This window comes from Ambystoma mexicanum, chromosome 5q, assembly GCF_040938575.1.
Source record: "Ambystoma mexicanum isolate Mex_15411 chromosome 5q, UKY_AmexF1_1, whole genome shotgun sequence".
Taxonomy (NCBI): Eukaryota; Metazoa; Chordata; class Amphibia; order Caudata; family Ambystomatidae; genus Ambystoma; species Ambystoma mexicanum.
The window spans coordinates 49743577-49762894 of record NC_090933.1 but is presented as its reverse complement, the minus strand read 5'-3'; the positions used below and the strand labels follow the sequence as shown (position 1 = coordinate 49762894).

Sequence of the window (19318 nt, the reverse complement as noted above, 5' to 3'; positions counted from 1 at the left end):
CCTACAACAACACGGTTCATTCTGCTATTGGCCTAAGTCCGTTTTTCTGTTTGTCTGGCTTGCATCCTAGATTGGTGCCCTTTTGTCCTGTACCTTCAAGTGCGGTTCCCACTGCTGATCAGCTCGTCGCTCTCATCCAGGATCAACACTCCTTGGCACGCAATACTTTAGCGGAGGCACAGGCACGGATGAAGCAACATGCTGATAAGGGGAGGACCCCGGAACCAGCTTTCCAGGTGGGGGATCTGGTTTGGTTGTCCTCCAAGCATCTTCCCATACGTAATTTGCCCACCAAATTGGCTCCCCGATACTTTGGCCCATTCAAGATTACTAAGCGCCTGTCTGCTGTAGCGTTTCGTTTGCAGTTGCCTCAGACTTGGCAGGTGCATCCGGTTTTCCATGTCTCCCTATTGAAGCCATACATAGTTGACACGTTTGGCCGGTCTTCCCCTCGTCCCGCACCTGTGGTAGTCCGGGGATCCCCTGAATTTGAGGTACAGGAAATTTGCGATTCTCGCATTAGGCGAGGAGTTCTCCAGTACTTAGTGGACTGGAAAGGCTACCCAGCCTGTGATCGAACTTGGGAACCACGTAGTTTTGTGCATGCTCCCTGCCTGATTCGTGATTTCTATCAGCGCTTTCCTTGGAAGCCTGGGGCTCCTGGCCTTTCTGGGAGGGGGCAAAGTGTTACCACTTCACTTACCTGTCGGAGGGGGCGCACCTATGGGTCCCGGCGCGCCCCATCCTGGCGCTGTTATCCCCGATACCGGCTGGGGGGACCGCGGTCATCTGCGGCTCTCGGCGCTTCCGGGGTTTCTGTGTCTCGGGGTTTGCGCATGCGCGGAAGGCCGCGTTTTGGTCTTCGCGCATGCGCAGTCCGCGGAACGCTTGGGAAGCCACAAGCTTGCTTCCCAAGCCTCGTTTTGGGCACGGTAACACTCGGGGATAGCACGGCTTGCGTTCCAAGCCTCCCGAGTGCTGCCGGCCCTATTTAAGGGACGGAATCCTGAAACTCACCGCGTCTCAATGCGGTTTGTTTACGTATCGTGTTTTCGCTCCTGCAGCCCCCTGTATTTCCAGTTCCCTGTTGGTTCCTGCTCCTCCTTCCTCTCTGTTTCTCTTGGGGTTGGTTTCCTAGCCCTCCAGCCTTGCCCTACTGCCTTACCTGCAACTGCCCTGCCTGCTTCTGCCTTCCCTTCAGCCTTGCCTGCTACAGCCTTGTCTGCTACAGTCCTGCCTGCTTCAGCCTTGTCTGCTACAGTCCTGCCTGCTACTGCCTAGCCCTTCTGCCTAGTCCTACAGTCTTGCCTGCTACAGTCCGGCCTGCTACAGTCTTACCAGTTTCAGCCTTGCCTGCCTCTACCTTCCTGCTACCTAGCCATATCTTGTTTTTGACTTACATCCCTGATCTGCCAATTTGGTTGCTGCCTACCATCTGCCTTGCAGCCTCAGTTTTGGACTTCCTACTCTGCTCTACGATCAACCTCAGTATACAGTCCGCAGTTCCACCTTGCTGACTGCCTCAGCGCCATAAGAATCAGGAAGGAGCACACTTGTGGCGTTGGGAGCTGGTCCACCTCTAGCCCTGTTCACATCAGGGAGAGGGCTGCACCGGTTTCTCGCGTTACTCTTTCTACAGTCACCTGTCGGACAGCCTGGCGACCTCACCGCGATCAACTACCGGAAGTTCAGGTACTCTGCGCCCTAGAGACGCCATCTTTAACACAGGCCCTGTCGCACGCCATCCAACTGTAGGTATTCCATAGAGAAGGGTTTTTTTTTGTTGCAAAGATAAAGAAGACTTGGAAAAACTGCACAGATTCCCTTTAAAAAGGCAAACACGTCTTTTAAGGCAGAGGCAGAAAAAGGGGGTGTTTTATCTTTGTAAACCAATATCTTCCCCAACCCCATATAACATCCCCCAAACCTTTCTTTCCTCCAAGATCCCAGTGAGAATGCACTACTTAAGAAGTCAGCTACAAACAAGGGAGCGGGGGAAGGCTGCCATTGCTTATGGCCCTGATCTAACACTCCTCCCCAGCCTCCCTCCCAAACCTCTGCATCCCCTCTCAAATGGCACATTTCACAACCTTAACCTAGAGGGCTAATAAACAATAGGTCACAGGAAAACAGCAAGAAACCGAACAAAGCTGAAACCTGGATCAAAACCAGAATTGTCCCCAGGGGATAATTATGGTTCAGCTTCACTGCTGTCCCATTGGTTCGGAGTGGACAATAATGTACACCAATGATAACGGCTCAGTCGGTCTAAATTGTTAATCCAGGGATCGAACCTGTGTTGCTCCATGTTGTCTTGCTTTCAAGGCCCCTGAGCTATCCTACAACCTACGAAAGAAACTAGTTCCAAAACTTTAAAGAATCTAAAACCAGGTAGCTGAATGATTCCTCGACAAGAACAGGTAATGCCTGCTCCGAATTTCATCCAAGGACTAACTGGCAAATAAAAGGTAACATTCAAAACACCGCCCATCAGATAAATATCAGTCTGTGGATAGGGCGCAAAACAACTGCAGCAAATGTGACCTTACGCCACCATGCGCCATAGGTCCAAACGCACCCATACAATCTGCCAAGCCAAGATCGGATTTTACCTAAAAATTGAGCTAAATCCTTTGGTGTTCCAGCCTTGTAACTGTATCAACCAAAGGCCACTCTACCTTCTCAGAGTCCAGGCCCCACACAAATCATTTTTGTCCTCCCCACCTGAGCAACAGGCTTACCGGGGTTAGTCAACCTGAGACTCTCAAGCGATTGGAACAATGACTCCCATGATGCCTCACCTTGACTATGCTAGCTATGGCTGATGGGAGTTGTAGGCCAAAACATCTGTACAGGCGAGTCACAGCAGGCCCACCTCTACTAGAACCCCCTCCAGCCAGCTTGCAGATGCTGAAACCCAACTCCTGCATCAATACAAAGAAGGAAAAAAAACAAAACACACTGGAGAAACAACCTACAGTAGTGGCACACGGTGTCCAAAAAGCACATGGAAAGACGTTTCACAACAAACAGTCCATTTACTGAAAAACTGCCCTCAAGCAGCATGGTGACATGCCATTTCATAAATAAAGGGTTTTCTATCAAAGTTTCTCAATGCATAGAGCCAAACAAAGGGAAACATGTGCAGGGTGTCTGCTACAATCTAATGAAAAGGGTTCCCACAGATCAGTGGGGATGAGTTGTTGGGAGATGAGATGTTCCTAGGATTTAAAACGACATTTGTGTGAAGTCTGTGATGAATCCGATGGAGTTATCACTGTTTTCCTGGCGGCAACCTTCCCCCATGTGGCCAGGGGACATCAGCCGCTTCCTGACCCTGGGGGCAGCTATGTGAGGGATGATCACATGGGGGATGAGGTGACAACCTCTAGGTAAATACCTTCATCGGATAACACATAGTATCCCCCTAGCTGAATGAGTCCCCTATTTGCAACACACTAATGGCCTATTGTGATTCTTCCCCTGCTCCCTCACAGGATAGAGCTGAATCTCATTTCAATCTACAGACCAACTTTAAAACATTGACTTGTCCTCAAAATATATTGGAATCATTCCTCCAGTGTTTTCGTGCAAGTTAACTAAAAGGAACTACTATTCCCAGAAACACCTTGACACTGCGACGAAGAAGAGGAGTGGAGTAATGCAGAGCAGGAGAAGCCCCGACCACAGGCAACAATCTAGTTGTTGGGAGTGTCCACCAGAAACAATGGCAGACTGCTGGTGGGAGCGGGTTGCTTTTATCTGTGCGACCGATGGGTGAAGAGGAAGACAGTTGAGCCAACTGGCTCAAGTGACGAGAATAGGAAAGCTGCGTGAGGCAGACTACTCGCAGAGAGAATGCCAGAAGCCAGTGCAGGGCTCTTGGGCATTCAGCTGTAGAAGGAACAGGGGGACACTGACCAAAGACCTGTGTGAAGCAGAGAAGCCCAGCTGGAACTGCGAGAAGCAGTGACGCAGGAAGCCGAGCTGCACAAGAAAGTAATCACCGGAAGACTGTTATCGGGAGGCTGTGAGGAGGTCCAAGAACGCTATGAAGAGTCGGTGAGTCCACGCTGGGACGAAGGGAACACTGGGACGTATTGGCAAACATGCTGCATGAAATTAATTAAACAAAATCGAATGGAGAAAGAAAGAAAGCTGTTGGTTAAGTGTGAAAGAGAGAAAGTTGAAGTGCACGATTTAAAGAAGGGAACTTTTGAAGTTTGCCCTTATATATAAAATATACATATAAGAAACAGTCCCAAGCCAGCAAATAATGGACTAGCCAATAAGGCTAAAGTGGTAGATTGCCAAGAATGTAAGTGCGAGCAAAACACTAATGATGCAATACTCCATGGACAAAATAAATTAAACAGAAGGGCTAATGTAGTGAATTGTCAAGAATGAAATTACAGACAAGTGTGTGCAATTACGAGTGTGTGAATACAGGAAGCCCTGGCAGGAGAGTATACCAGGTAATTACGAGTGTGTGAACAGGCAAAGCCCTGGCAAGAAAGTATACCAGGCAACTACAACTTTATGAACACAAGAAGTACTGTCAAGTAAAAATACCAAGCTTTTAGAAGTGAATGATTGTAAATAGAAGAGGCACTGGCAGAAAAGGACACCAGGGAGGCCCAAGAAAGGTTTAAAAGCTGAAGAAATCCTAAAAAGAAATATCCGAATTAAAATTGTGTTTTCTAGGAATAAGGATGTCCCGAGGAGAAATATCAGGACTAGAGAAAGGGCAATATTAAACAGAATATAAGAGAGCATAGAACCCCTGACAAGAGAGTGCACCATCCGGAGAACTCCAAGCACATTATGTTTTTGTACTGATAAAAGGAAAAGACAAGAACTGTCATTGTTAAGAATACATGAAGAAGGTTCCAGGGGAATGGGGACACCCTCTGGAATAAGGAACTATAGCCGTAAGAGACTTTTTGTTGGAGTTACTTACTGCTTTGCCCATCCAAACATTTCTAAAACACTGAAGGCCAAAGACATTATCACTTAAAATGTGAGGGTCAGAATAGTACTTTGAACACTGGATGTTTTTGTTTTGGACATTCTCATGGTGACAGATACTTAGTTTTGAGTTTAGGTAGGGAAACACCTCTAGTTCAGGGACAGCGAGGTATTTTCCCAACCCCTTCTTATTTATCAATAAAAGTCTTTGGCCAAAACCATTCTAACTTTAGAGTTTAATTCCGAACTCCTCACAAGTCCTACATTAGGGTATGCAAATCCCTGTACAGAGTGTTCCTTAAAGGTCAGGTATGTGCCGTGAAATGTTGAATATGTGAGGCAGAACTTTTGAACTCCCAAACGCAGCGGTCGTCCTGCAGCATAGGATCTATACATTTATGCTGTTCAGTGACCAAGATGTGTAGTAGGCAAACAATCTGTCTTTGAGGAAGATATTGAAAAAGGCCCCTCTTCTATGCTCCTATGGCTCACTTGTGGGATGCAATCACTTTCAGGTCAGGAAGAGCCGAAGTGTCCCTCCTTTTCAGAGACCACTGCAGGTGTAAGTGTTGTGCTACGCTGCATTTTTTATGCACACAATCTGACATTTACACTACGTCTTGGTGCTAGTCTGTCCTGGTTTTATTGGCAGACTAGGCTGCTAGGAGCAGCTGCTCAACAGTCAGAAGGCAGGTGCTCAGATGGGTTTTGTGTGAAAATGTCCCTAGGAAAATGCAGTCATGTGAAAATGTAGTTAGCAAATAGTAGTTTAAAAAAAATGTAGTTCTTCAATACAAACAATGCAAAATGTGAAAATGTTGCCAGTTTATAAGGTCGCCAAAAATGCTATTTTTAAATGCACAAGGCAGCAACCCTAAATATGACCCAAACTTCAAACGAAACCTCCACAATCACCTTAATTCCATTCCTAATCCTTCCCTAAACTCCAATTACAACCCCTATTCTACCTTGAACTCTCACAGAGCACTAACCCTTCAACGTGCTAATGTATTTTAGTTGCATATTACTGAATGCAAAATAAATAGAAAATGAACAGTGAACCTACCTGCAATCCCATTACCAGTTAGCCACAAGGTACATAGCCTTTGCCCTAACTCAAACCCTTGCTGTAATACTAACTTACCCTATCTGCAACTCTAACACTTACCCTAATGTTTACTTTACCATAACCAGTAGGTTTATCCTAACCACTATAATTCAACAACATCACCAGCCCTTTCCAACCTCTGTATCCCTTTCTTTAACACTTACCCAAACCCATACTGTGAAGAATTTGACAATCCGCATGATGGGCGTGGGCTCGCCTGGGCTTGTTTGAAATGTTTAAATAGATGGATAATGCTAGACCGACCTCAGGAAAATGTATGGGGCTAATCCACACACATTTTACTATGCTCACACCACAAAAACATAGACCTGTGTACTCAGGGCTGGACACCGCCTACATGTACAGTCCACCACTGTCATATTGAGTGAGAATGTGACAGCAGAGGAGGGCACAATGTCATCCCAAGGCAGGGGAAGACCAACTTCCCCCTGCCATGGACACCCTGATTAACTGGCAAAGGCTCCATGGAACTGTCCTACTCTATTGGTAGGCCCTGCAGCATGTGGCAGCGATTAACATACAGAGGGTATTCCAAACAGGCCCCCACGGGGCCAGGCTGCAGAGGATAACAAAGGAGACAAGAAACCCAACAACCTTTCAAATGTAACTGTCAAACTGAAGCCCACTCCTGCCCCCATTATCAATGACAGTGAACTGACATGGCTGTGCAGTAGGCTACCCCTGCTAGGGGGACCCCATTCATAAGATACCAGAATGTGGTTTGCGGAAGCCAGAGAGTCTGTTCTCTCAGCATATTTAATGGAGACCTGCCGATTTAATCAGGAACCACAGAGAGACTCTTTGATCACAGCAGACAGGAAGGTGGGTGGGACCTAGTATCACAAGGGAGTGAGCCCAGAGCTCTTTCTGTTGAGAGGTGGTTTCCTCCATATTGGTTTTGGGACAGCCTTTGTGTCCGTTTCATCCCTTTACCGTTTCCTGTTGCAAAGCCCTCTGGTCATGACCTCACTCATTTAGAAAATTGTTGGTAGGCACCCCAAGATTGGTTCACTATGGTAGACTCAGACTACACCAATCACTGTGGCCCGCTTGGCTTTAAAAGAGGGCTGGAGCCCCCTCTTTTAAGGAGATCATCTGAAGACTTTGAAAGAAGAACTCATCCTTGGACCCTGGCTGAAGGCACAATCTGCCTTACAGCTTCCGCCAGGGAAGGAATGGCAAGTGCATCCAACAAGGGAAGCAAGATCCCTCCCCTTAACTTCTCCCAGGGAACAGAGAGAAAAGAACTCAGAGGACCCTCCAGCCGCTTCAGAACCAGTACCCAGCCAGCACACAGTGTGCTTTGCTAGGCCCTGCAGCAAGCTTCCTGGACAGGGCCTGCCGAAGGTCTCTCAACCCAAAACCAAGGACAGAGCAGCTGGCTACAACGCACTCCCTCGCTTGGGGCCACTCGCCTTAAAGGACAATGCACGCCCATTGATGAAGCTGTGAGAAGTGCAATGACAAGCATCTACCAACGTGTAGCTTAAAGGACATTGTCGAGCCTGTCGAGTTCCTCTATATGCAATGTGACCGGCCGTCAAGCCGCAGTTGCTGAAAGAAACCAGGACATCTCAAGCAGTGCTTCAGAGCTGCCGATCAGCACTGAGACGATTCCTGACTCAGAGTTGCTGTGAAGGCCAGCCTGCAGCCGTTCGTCAAGCTTCGCTCGCCGAACCGTCTTGCCGCCTGATACTTGCCACTGACTCCCGTCTCGAACTCTGTCGCAGAACCCTGCAAAGTGCCATGAAGCCGACTCGACACCGCCTAGCACCAAGAACAACTTCAGCAAAAGGTGCACTGTGGTTCCCGGAAAGCCCTTACAGACATTTTAAGATCACTTTTTTCCTTTCTGCTGAAGCAAAGAAGCCTTAACAAACTATTGTGGTTATTAACCATACCAACTACCCTCCCGTCAGTATCCAGAGTGCATCCCTTTTCCTTCTTAGAAACTGTCTATCCCCTGCATTCCAATACAGGGTCGGTTGTATAAGACAGTGTGTTGTGATAATAATAAATGTTATCTTTTTATACAACCTTGACTGGACGCTACTTTTATCATTGAGTAATACATGTATTTTCGCTGTGGTGCAAATAACCAACGATCCACAACTTTTAGAGGAGATAAACTTGCCATTGCGTCCGCGCTGCCAAAATTGGAACAGGAGGTTTATCATTTTAATTGTATGCTTGTTTAATGCAATCTGTTTGGATCCATTCTGGTGTATTACAGGTGTGGGGCTGATTGATGGTCTAGAAACAGATATTTACCCCTGGACCACTGTTACCCCGGAATTTGATTCATCACACATACCATGAGACATTTCCTGACACTTCATCTACCTTATATAAACCAAAGGGTAGGTGTGCCCCATTACAACCATCAACGCCAGGGCTGACGATTATAAAGCAGTACAAATGTGTGTTTAAGGTTCGGCAATTTTACAAGAGACATTAGATCAACAAAATGACCATCTATTCAAGTGCTGATAAATAGAAATCCCCTAGACACAAAATTCAATATATGTGTGAACAAGTCACTTAATACATAAATATAAGAAGTTGCAAAGTACATACACAAATCACCAAAGAGAAATTATAATCTTTTCAAATTGGAAAAATACTAAGTAAAAAAGACACATGTGGAACACAAATAGTTGAATCCTAAAATATATAATCAAGAATTGATGTTAGCACTAAATGAAAACTCGAATAGTTCAAAAGTTGTTCCGTGCCATAGATTAGACAGTCTGTCCAATAATCAGACAGTCTACTAGAAGAGACACGCAAAGGCTACAGCCCTGCAAGAAGACAGGAGACCGTCTTTTCTTTGGAGTAACTTGCCCGCATTTAATCCCAAATGAAACTTGACATCACACAAATTAGTCATTACAATTCATGAAATAACAAATATCAATTCAAATCCTTCAACGATTGTTTGGCGTTGCGGGCCCACCGCACCCTGGGATCGATACTAGGAGACCGTCAACCCAAACGTGAGCTGTCTGTCTACTGATCCCATTGCCCACCAAAACCTGTGGCCCCTACCAGGTCGGAATACTCTGGTGAGTGCTGGTCTTACAACGTCACCAGTCCGCCCCCGCTCACCTGGTCTAGCCATAGGGGCAAATGACGCGGACTAAGGAATCCTTTTTGGAGTACCCCATCTGCTACTGCATCCGCCCCCATTTAAAACAGGTGGCTCTTCCACAGGCACAGGGCGACAGCGTGGCCGGTGAGGAGATCTCGTCTCAGACCACCTCAGTGGCGTGTAAGCCGTGTTTTCCAGCATGCTGAACTGCACAAAAAAAAAAACACTTCCAGTGGTGTGCAATGGCTGATGACCTCACTTAGCAGAGCACCAAAATCTCTCCTGCTGGACCTGCCCCGTCTCCTTTAACGGTGTTGCCGCCCCCTACTGCCAGGGTTTGCCTCCATTTGCAGTTGAGGTTTTGCCATGAAGCAAAAGGGACACAGCTGAAAGTGTGGCTTTAAAGCAGGGTTGTTAAACTCCAGGCCTCGAGGGCCAGAAACCTGATGAGTTTTCATGATCTCCCTAATTAATATTCATGAGCAAAAATGTGCATACATCTAGAGCAGAGGTCTTCAAACTGTGGGGCGTGCCCCCCCAGGGGGCGCGGCCGTATCCCAGGGGGTGGGGGGCTGGTGCAAGAGCCCAGCATGAAAAGTTAAAAAAAAAAGAATAATAATAATAATTTTACATTTTATTTTAGATTGGGGATATGGGCAGGGGAGGCTTACATGGTTGGACTGGACCATAAAACTGTCTCAGGCATCAATTAAAAAGTGGCCCACAGTTGCAAATGGATATTCATTCCTTTACGCACAGACTGTTTGAATAGTATCAAATGGAGTGCTTTTTGTTAAAATGTAAGCAAATTGTGATATTTAAAGACTTTATTCAGCAACAATGGTCAAAACTACTCGCAGCATAGAGAAGTAACTCATCAAACTGCCCCACATTGGCCAAAAGAAGTGCCCCATTTTGACACTTGTAAACTAGCATTTAGCATTTTTGGTACAGGCATTGCCCTATTGCCCTATATGCCAGTCCAAGCCTGGCAGCTCATCCATTATGGGCAAGGGGGTGTCCACCCAGTAGCCCCCTCAACCATTATGGAGGAGCCAGAGCCAGCCCAGTGAAACATTGAGCACTCCCTCAGCTGCTTTTTCCAGCTGAGGGAGCGCTCCTGGGCTGGCTGAACTGTCAAAGGGAAATACTGTTACCCTTTGACAGTCCAGTTCCCCAGCCGCACATGCTCACTGAGCCATGCAAGGCTGGAGGCGTCTTGCTTCGCCATCCTTGCATAGCTCATTGGAAATGCTGGCTGGGGCACTGCATGTCTGTTTGTGCGTGGGGGAGCTCCTGCGCCTCTTTGCACATACAGACAGAGCAACATGGAGTGGGGCATTTCAGCACCCACGTGCAGGTCCCTGTAGAAGGTACGTTTATGTTCATTTATTTTTTTATTTAAATATGTGTATGGATGCGTGTGTGCTTGTGTTATGAATGAGTGTATGGGAATGGGTGCTTGTATGAATGATAAGAGTGATTGCTGTGTGAAGATGTGTGTGTGTGTGTGTGTGTTTTTGTCCATTGAGCTGATTTTGGCGAGTGGGGGGGTAGAGAGGGGAAGGAGGGTTGTACAACAAAGACATTTTAAAAATGCCTTTGTTGCACAATCCCCCTACCCACCTGCCAAAACCAGCTCTCCTTCTGAGGCGCTGTGGAGTCCAGGGGAGAGGGATGGTATTTCTTTTATCAATCATAGATGTCCAGTCAAAAATACCATGCTTTCCCCTGTGCCCCCCCCACCCCCCGCCCCAGCGTCAATTACAAACTGTTCGGCTTTTTACCCATTTTTTTTAATGTATGCTCTAAAATACAACATTTTAACCCATTATTTAAAAAAAATTCAAGGGGGGAACCCCCCCAATCCCTATGCTCCCACTGGCCCTCAGACTGTGTTGGGAACTGGGTGGGGGAGCCCAGGGACTGTGATGCCAGCAGGATGGGTGGGAGCACTGGATTGTGGTGTGAGGATGGTGGGGAAAGCCCAGCGTCTGTGATGGGGTGGGGAGAGCCCAGGGACTGGGTAGGAGTGGGATGAGGGAGCCCAGCGACTATACTGGTGGGAGAGCTCAGGGACTATACTGGGAGTAGGGTGCGGTGATGGCACACAATAGTTCATAGCCATTTGTACATACTGTCCATTTGGTCTTATTGGGGGAGCCCGGCCTGCCCAAATTTTGCTCAGGGGTGGCCCAGTCCAAATTTTTTTGAAGACCACTGATCTAGAGTTATTGTACGCAAATGTATCTCATGAATATTAATGAGGGGTGTCCCGAAAATCCTACATGGATCCTGCCCTCAAGGACAACTCTGCTATAAAGAGTTAATTAATGTGTTGCAAAACGTGCAATTTGATGAAAAAGAGCCCCTGTCTCCCCCTCTCCACCTACACAAAGAATATTTTTGATGGCGGGAACTCTCCAGGACATCCGCCTTTGAGACAATGTTTTCAGACGCCCCAACAGCATTGTTTAGCAGCTCGAAGGGAAAAAACAACGTTGGGGTTTACAGTTGTGAAGCTGGACATACATTAAAGCGAAACTGTTTAAATACCCAGTGATGACGCAGACTGCTGCTAGCTTGTTGAGAGATATCAAAGCTTCTATGAAGAGATCAAAGTGCCTGTGAACAACCACAAATGAATTAAAATACCACGTGCCGCATGCTAAAGCTCGGGATCAGGACAAGAGGAGGAGCAGGCCTACAGCAGTCTTCCCGTCACTGCATGACTGTTATTATCTGAAAGCGCACATCTGGGCCATGAAGGCAGTTGCTTTGCACACTGCCCAACATTCTCACTGCTGCGAGGTGGGCCACGCGAGTCTCGGCGGGAATCTTCCAGCACCACCTTATACTCACTGCACCGTTCAGACATGCTTACATCCATGTGTCAGTCTCGGATGGACCGCCCAATAAATAGTGCTTTTCACAGAGTGCAAGGGAAAGGTGTCTGCCCAGGCGTTGGCGTCCACTGCTTAGGTTAACTGTGTACAGGGGTGGACTGGCTGTAGGGCACTCTGGAGATTTCCCTGTAGGCCTCTGCACCCAGTGCCTTTTGTGTGTGGTATTTCCAAATTTTCCCTTAGGAAAAGGGTTGGGCTTGGTGAAAATGTGTAATGTGGGCCCACGTTGAAAATTAAATCCAGGGCCTCTGTTGGTTCCCAGTCCACCCCTGCCTGTGTACTCATTCAACACCTGTGCACGTGCACTTGAATAAAGGGGACATGCATGTCTAGTGGTCCGGTTGCAGATCCAGTTGACCTCAGTTCTTTCATTGGATCTGCGGCTGGAATACATTGTGGAAGCCGGAGCCAATGGCTTCATCTCACTTCCATCAGATCCACTATCAGCCCAAGAAATAAGTGCTTAGAAACAAGTCCCACTTCTTTATGTCTTCGAGCCACTTCATAAGCAAAGCCTGTGCAGTGTGACAATAGCCAGCAGTCAATGACCTGCTGGCCGGGCAAACGCACAGCCAGGCACCAAACTCGGCACTGTTCATCGCAAAATAAGCCGGTATAACGAAACCTTTGCACTTTGCATTTACGCCAAAGAGGTTTTGCGTATACCGCTCCATAATGAGGAATCTTCCCTGACTGCGGAAGTGGTTGGGACCAGGGCCGGCCCTAGGATCTGCAGGGCCCTGGGCGGCAAAAGAGGTGTGGGTCCCCCTAATTTGCATAAATAGTAAGATCAGTGATATCACAGAATGAGCCTTTCATACGCAAAAGGTATCATGGGAAGTTGAACTAGGAACCTTTTGCCATGCGTGAGGTAGCAGACAAATACACTGTGACATCCAGTATATGAATTGCTAATATTAATATTGACCTATGTGGCAATATCAGAAGTGAGGCACTTTGTTTTGAAGTAGCAGACAGCTGAATACCTTGTACATACTTCTGATTTAAGATAAGGTATAGATTGATAAGAGAATTTGTCTGGGAGCACACACATTGGTTAAGTGGAGAAGCCAGGATTTGAGACCAGTCTGCAATTCAGGAGCTTGAACACATCTCTTCCCAGATATAATTGGTAGAAATACTGTTTGCAAAAAGGTCTCTTTGAAACTTTGGTTTGAAAACCCTATCTGTGGAAGGCATTTCAAAAATATGTTGATTGTGTTTTGCTAACTGAAAGTAACTGCTGTTTTTGCAGAAGTTTCTCCTTTTTTTATTTTGTGCCTATTTAGGCAATACTAGCGCCTAGATGCCTATAGGCTTAGTGCGCTTTATACATGTAAAAATAAATAAAATATAAATTTTGTCCAAATTAGCAATATGCTTTTATTTCAGAAGTTACAGAGAAGGATTATATGACTGTCAACAAAAAAAAATTAGCAAATGATAAACCACATTTTATCAAGTGCTGCTTACTACAAAATGAGAAATGAGCCTCATTAACGTAGCCCCCTGAGACGTTATTGAAGGGGTTGAGCAGGCCAAAACTGTTTGCTGGTGTAGAATAGTAGGAGATCCTATAGCAGAAAGTTGCAAAGGCAACTGAGTGGGTTAGGAAACTGTTGCTGAGATGTTATACTTTTAGACCTTTCTGTAAATCGTGTGTCTTCTGTCCTATTCCTGCAGCAACATGTGCTGTAAAATGTGGTGTTTTGACATGGGGATGAGTATGGCTTTCTCGCTTCCCTCAGTTTGCCCCCATAGTGAAAACCAAAAGCTGGCACCAAAGAATACACGCACAATAAGTGAGCATATCTTAAAGTGAAAGATGCACATTTAGTTCAATTTACCTTTCTTTCCCCTTAGAAGGAAGTGCACTAAACAAAAAAGCATTGGACTTTCAAAAAAAGTTAACAGAAAAATAACCAGAGCGAGGAAATTGTCCAATAAATACGCTGCCAAAATATCAAATGTGCACAATAAATAAGTAAGGCGCTTAATACAACAGAATTGTGTTTCAAAGTGCCACAAGGCTAAATGGGAAGGGTTCATGGGAAATAATAACAATGGCTAAAACAGTAACATACATTTGTGATCCTATTAGGACTTGTGGCATTCCGCCGTGAAAGTGCATTGGGGAGAAGTGCATGGAATAGAAGGAGGCTGAATGCCTTGTTGTGGCTTCATACGCTGTGACGTCATTTACTAAGGTGCTGCACATTAGGCAATTTATTTAATCACCACTTTGTGTTTCATGGCTCGTTCTGTGCACAACTATGGCTTTTATGGGTGTCTTAACGCACTAAGCAATGTGAGGTTTGTGCCAGAGAAACTGGGTGACCCTGTGCTACTTGGCCACCACTTTTTCAGTTCAGGGATTTAATTAACAAACTAAAGCATGCTGGAAACTGTAGTGCTGGAGAGCTTCAATTAAACACGGATTTAAACACAATATCCCAAAGATGTTTTTTTTTTTAAGTACGTCTAGGGATGTTACAGTGGGCCCACTGAGAAAGTGTTATTTGATCACTCCACAAATCAAACAAGGGGCAGAATGCAGGCACAGAACATCAATCTGAGTTGGAAATGAACATGCAATTCATTGGAGTACCTTATTCTATAAAATACCAACATTAGGCTATATATATGCCTCCCTTTTAAATAAGTGTTTGGAAGGGCCGAATTGTGTTTTGAGAAGTGAGCTGTGGTAAAGCAACCAGGCGGCCTTTGTCCCAGTGTAAGGTGTTCTTGCACGGGCTGCCCCCGCCTCCCTTGAGCTTTGGACCTCACAAGTAAACAATTAAGATAGAATCGAGCAATTGTGATGTCACAAGCGGAAGATTACAAAGAGACCGACTCCAGCGAATCAAAGAGTGTCTCTCTGTATTGGAATTCATGTCTATTACTGGAGCACCACGATCTAATGAGCAGAGACGTCAGCCTGGCTGCATTAGTTGAGCTCACATGCAGGCAACAGAACTCTTCACCTACTGCTGTGAAACTCACACACCAGCCGGGCAAACGCTTAGAGAGCGAAAACCAAACTGGCAACACTTAAAAGTTGAAGTTAACGGTTGTCTGCTATGCACACAGTCAATATCAAATGAAAATTCAATATTGTAGGAGTTGTCTCTAGAAAAAAAAGGACAACTAGCCATTACTTGCAATGTATCCAAAAGTTGCACAGCAAACATTGGCCTGATGCCCAGGTTCTTGTGTATCCTAAGCCCTAATCACATGCATCTTGACAGCCATGACTCAAAAGCAATGTGGTTTTATGTTTAGGTGGCTCCCCTTGGATTCCGAAGACTTGGGTTCTAATTCCGACATGGCTATGCTTGTAAGATAGGTCAGTGGGTTATGTGCCATCTGCTGCGATCTGCAGGTTGAAGGTTTCAGAGCAGGGAAAGCTCAGCTGGCTTAGCCTTTCATCTTTCTGAGGTTGATTTTGTTTTGTGGGTGGTTGCATGTAGAAAGTGTATGGAACGCATGACATGCACTGCTCATTATTATTTGCACTTGGCCAAAAATGGAGTACGTCTGTGCAAATCACTTTATTCCCACTTATGCCTCAAACGTTACATATTTCCAATGCACCTCTCACATACCATACCTATGAAAGTCCAGCGTAACTAATATTGTCTGTAAACCACCCTTTTGATGACAATACAAGAGTGGTCAAATTTGTAAAATAGTTCAGTGGGGTATTGCGTTAGCTGCAATAAATTTGGAGAAACCTTCAAGTTTACTCTTGTGAGTGCTGCCTGGGCTCATGCCTTTCCAAGGGCGGCGCTTAATACAAATATATATATATATATATATATATATATATATATATATATATATATATATACCACTGTCTTATTTATAGTTCTAAGAAGCCCTGCAACTGTATCAGCAAGCTCTATATAAACATGTGTATTGGTGTGGATTTCTACATCACCACTTCTCCTGAAGTAGCTACGTGCCATGCCCCCAGCCCTTAGTTTGGTAGAACCCCTTTCCCGGAAGTATTTTGGGCAGCATAGAATTTGTTTATTTGTATACAGGGAGGAACAATGTTCGTTTGATCACAAAAGAACGTACAATGGATAAGAAATCAGATTTGACGGGGAAGCAGTGAGCATCTTACAATGGGGTTGAGTTTGAGGGACATTCTGTGCGGGTTGTGGGGAGCAGTAAATGGAATAGTCACCAGGGACAAGTGGACATACATAGATTAAGAACAACCAACATAGCTAGGTATCAGGCAGATGAGAGGTAGGTTAAGAGAGTAGTGGGGTATCATTTTGCCCCCCCGCCCCAGTCACAGCAACACATGCTTTAATAACTGAGTAATGATAACCATCTGAGGGAAGACAGACGTGTAAAGACAAAGGGCCCAATTCATGGAATATTTGCCCCGTTTAAAGTGACTTTGCATTGCTGAAAATTGACTTTGCACTGCCGACACAAACCCTGATTTATGGAACCGTGCAAAGTGTATTTTTGCCAGGCAAAGTCAGCGCATAGTCATTTTTGCAGTACAAAATTACTTTTCCGGGACTTTGAAATGCAAAAATACCATTTGCAAGGTTTCCTGAATCAGGGTTTGTGTTGGCAGTGCAAAATCACTTTTCAGCAGTGCAAATTTACTTTGAACTGGGCAAATATTCCATGAATCAGGCCCAAAATCACTAGACGGCAGTACTATGCAGTCCGCGGACCGACACTACGTGCCGACTTACTTCCTCCACTGAGGAAACAGGAAACGGGTCTCGTAGTAAAGTTCTGAACCCTGTCTGTAGTTCAGCCCCGGGTAAACTGAAACCATTTCTGTGGTAAATACATATATCTGTGAACTGGTCAGTTGCCTATACATCCAGAGGTCAGAGTATGTACACAAACTGGCAACAGCTCAAGTGAACCAGAAGTCAGTATATGTATAGACATGTACATTGGGAAGCATATAGCTACTAAACGTCGCGGCACATGTAGAAGCAGGCATCGTGACTCGCAGGCAGATGCAGATGCGAGTGAATGCAGGACACATGTATATCTAGGAAGCAGGGCACGCGTAAAAACAGGGCAAAGATAGCCAGGCGCCAGCATACACACAGATCCGGATTGATACAGGCGGTGGGTGCCCATGTATTCTGGCATCTATTTGTCAGACTTTAGGGCACCCAGAGGGCTCCAGAAGTCAATGCACATGTAGATGCCACCCTTGGGCACAGAGAGCAGCACATGCAGGTGCTTGGGTACAACCATGGACCCGCAGGCCAAGCTACACACGGCGAAAGCACGTGCATTGAGCTAGCTGTCGGCATATACATTTACAATCTGACAAAACATTGTTCCTGTCAATCTTGAAACTTCCAACAGTCACATTTATTAATCACCACATAAAAAAAGTAACTCTGGTCGCCCTTTTTTTTAGAGGACTAAAACAAAACAAAGGGGCGTTAGATGATTAATTCCGGGAAACATTGTAATTTGATGTTGAATTATGTCTGTCTGTTACATATTTTGAGTGATTCTGTGTGGTTATGTTTGACACGTGTACTAGCACTTCTAAGGGGTAATTTTTTTCTCAGGAATGCATTTGCACTATATTGCGATTGTATGGTCATACGTATTTTGCACTGTAACCTGTAGGATGAAAGAAATAGTTTAATGACCTTCTCTTTGTATATGAAAAAAAAATTTTTAATGTGGTGATGAATACATTTGACTGCTGGGAGTTTCAAGATTGACAGGAACCATTTTGGTTTGATGTTGCCGTTAGCCCTCAGTTCCAGTATTTTAGGACAATTGTAGGACAAGCTACTGTACATTTGGCATGTCCATGTAGCCAGGAACCCAAAGCACGCCGTTTTAGAACCAATCAAATCAAGCGATCCAACCAAGGCGGCCTGCAGCATCCACCCCTCACCTTGCAAGCGAACCCCTTTCAAGTTGGTTAAAACTAAACTCAGGCCGATCACCAGACACGTTGCACTTTATATACACTACATTTAACCTAACATATGTCTAGACATGGTATCCAAGTTTTCAAAATGAGATCAGACTCCTTGTCCAAGAACCTTGTAAACAGAAAAGTGTTCAGACTTGACACGTGCCATTCCCCTAGCTAAATTCACAGAGATACGAAAGTTTGCTGCCATGCAAATTTCTAAATCTTGCAAAAGTTGAAATCAAAACGAAGCCGCTATCACGGAAATGGACCTGCGCGAAGTGGCATACAGTTATCATCATCCGATCAGAGTTTCTGGAGAAGCTGCTGCCAGCTTGCCCCAGACCTGGTCTAGTTTGGATACGTACCTTGCTAGTTTAGGGCAAAGGGCTTTACTCTGGATAAACTAACTCTGTTGTGCAGTAGAGGTACAGTGACTACACGGCGCACTCACCACACTGAAGAAGTTGTCCATTGTTCCCGGATTCGTCTGACTCCAGGGGCCTCCAGTCCCCTATCCGGCAGCGAGGTCCCCGCAGCCGGCTATCAGCACCGGCACAGCCCTCGGGGACGAGCGGGGCTTCCTCCCAGCACCGCTCTCATTGCCGCTGATCCCGGTCTCCCCCAGCCACGTCCATACACAAACCTTCTGCTTCGTCCCCCTCAGGCAGTAGACGCACACACACACACCTCCCGGGCAACCCTCAGATCCGAGCCGTGTGCGGCGAGCACATCCAGGGACTGGCTGCAAAGGGACGTCCTGGGTCCGTCTCAGCCAGAGATCACAGGAAGGATTTGCCCACCGTGCGAGGGACGGCACCGACGGGTGGCTGCAGGCTCTCTCTCCACACAGACGGATTCCTCTCACTGCAGCCACAGCGCAGCCCTGCTTCTGCCGGGTGTCCTACTGCAGGGTCGCGCACACGCCGGCAGTGCAGGCCCCGCCCCCGGAGGTGAGCCCCCCCCTGCCCCGCCCACCGCTCTGCCAGGCTGGGAGCGCGAGGAAGGCGAAGGTGGTGCCAGGCGCCCCCACCGCCCAGCCTCGGAGCTGCAGCCACACTGTGGCCTTATACTACCCCGCGGGCTTAGAATGAAACCCTTGCGCGCCTCAGAATAAAGTAAACCTCGCACTCGATCGAAACCCCAAAAGAAGTGGGTGGGGGGGGTGGACTCACCAGTCCCTAGGAGGTGCTTCAATCGGTTAAAACGAAAAACGCACACCGGGAAAGACCCACAATAACACTGTACCACGTGTCCTATTGAAAAAGGTTGTGTGAGAAATGGCAACACGA

The 19318-nt window shown here is 46.3% G+C and overlaps 1 protein-coding gene across 1 annotated transcript in view; it reads right to left on the bottom strand.

Moving 5' to 3' along the window:
* Nucleotides 1-18948, bottom strand: part of MYO10 (myosin X) — a 640382-nt gene extending 621434 nt beyond the window's left edge. The window contains exon 1 of the mRNA XM_069620501.1: nucleotides 18481-18948. Within this exon, the coding sequence (XP_069476602.1) occupies nucleotides 18481-18501 (21 nt within the window). The 5' untranslated portion in view covers nucleotides 18502-18948. The remainder of the gene's footprint in view (nucleotides 1-18480) is intronic.
* Between the last annotated feature and the right edge of the window lie 370 nt (nucleotides 18949-19318).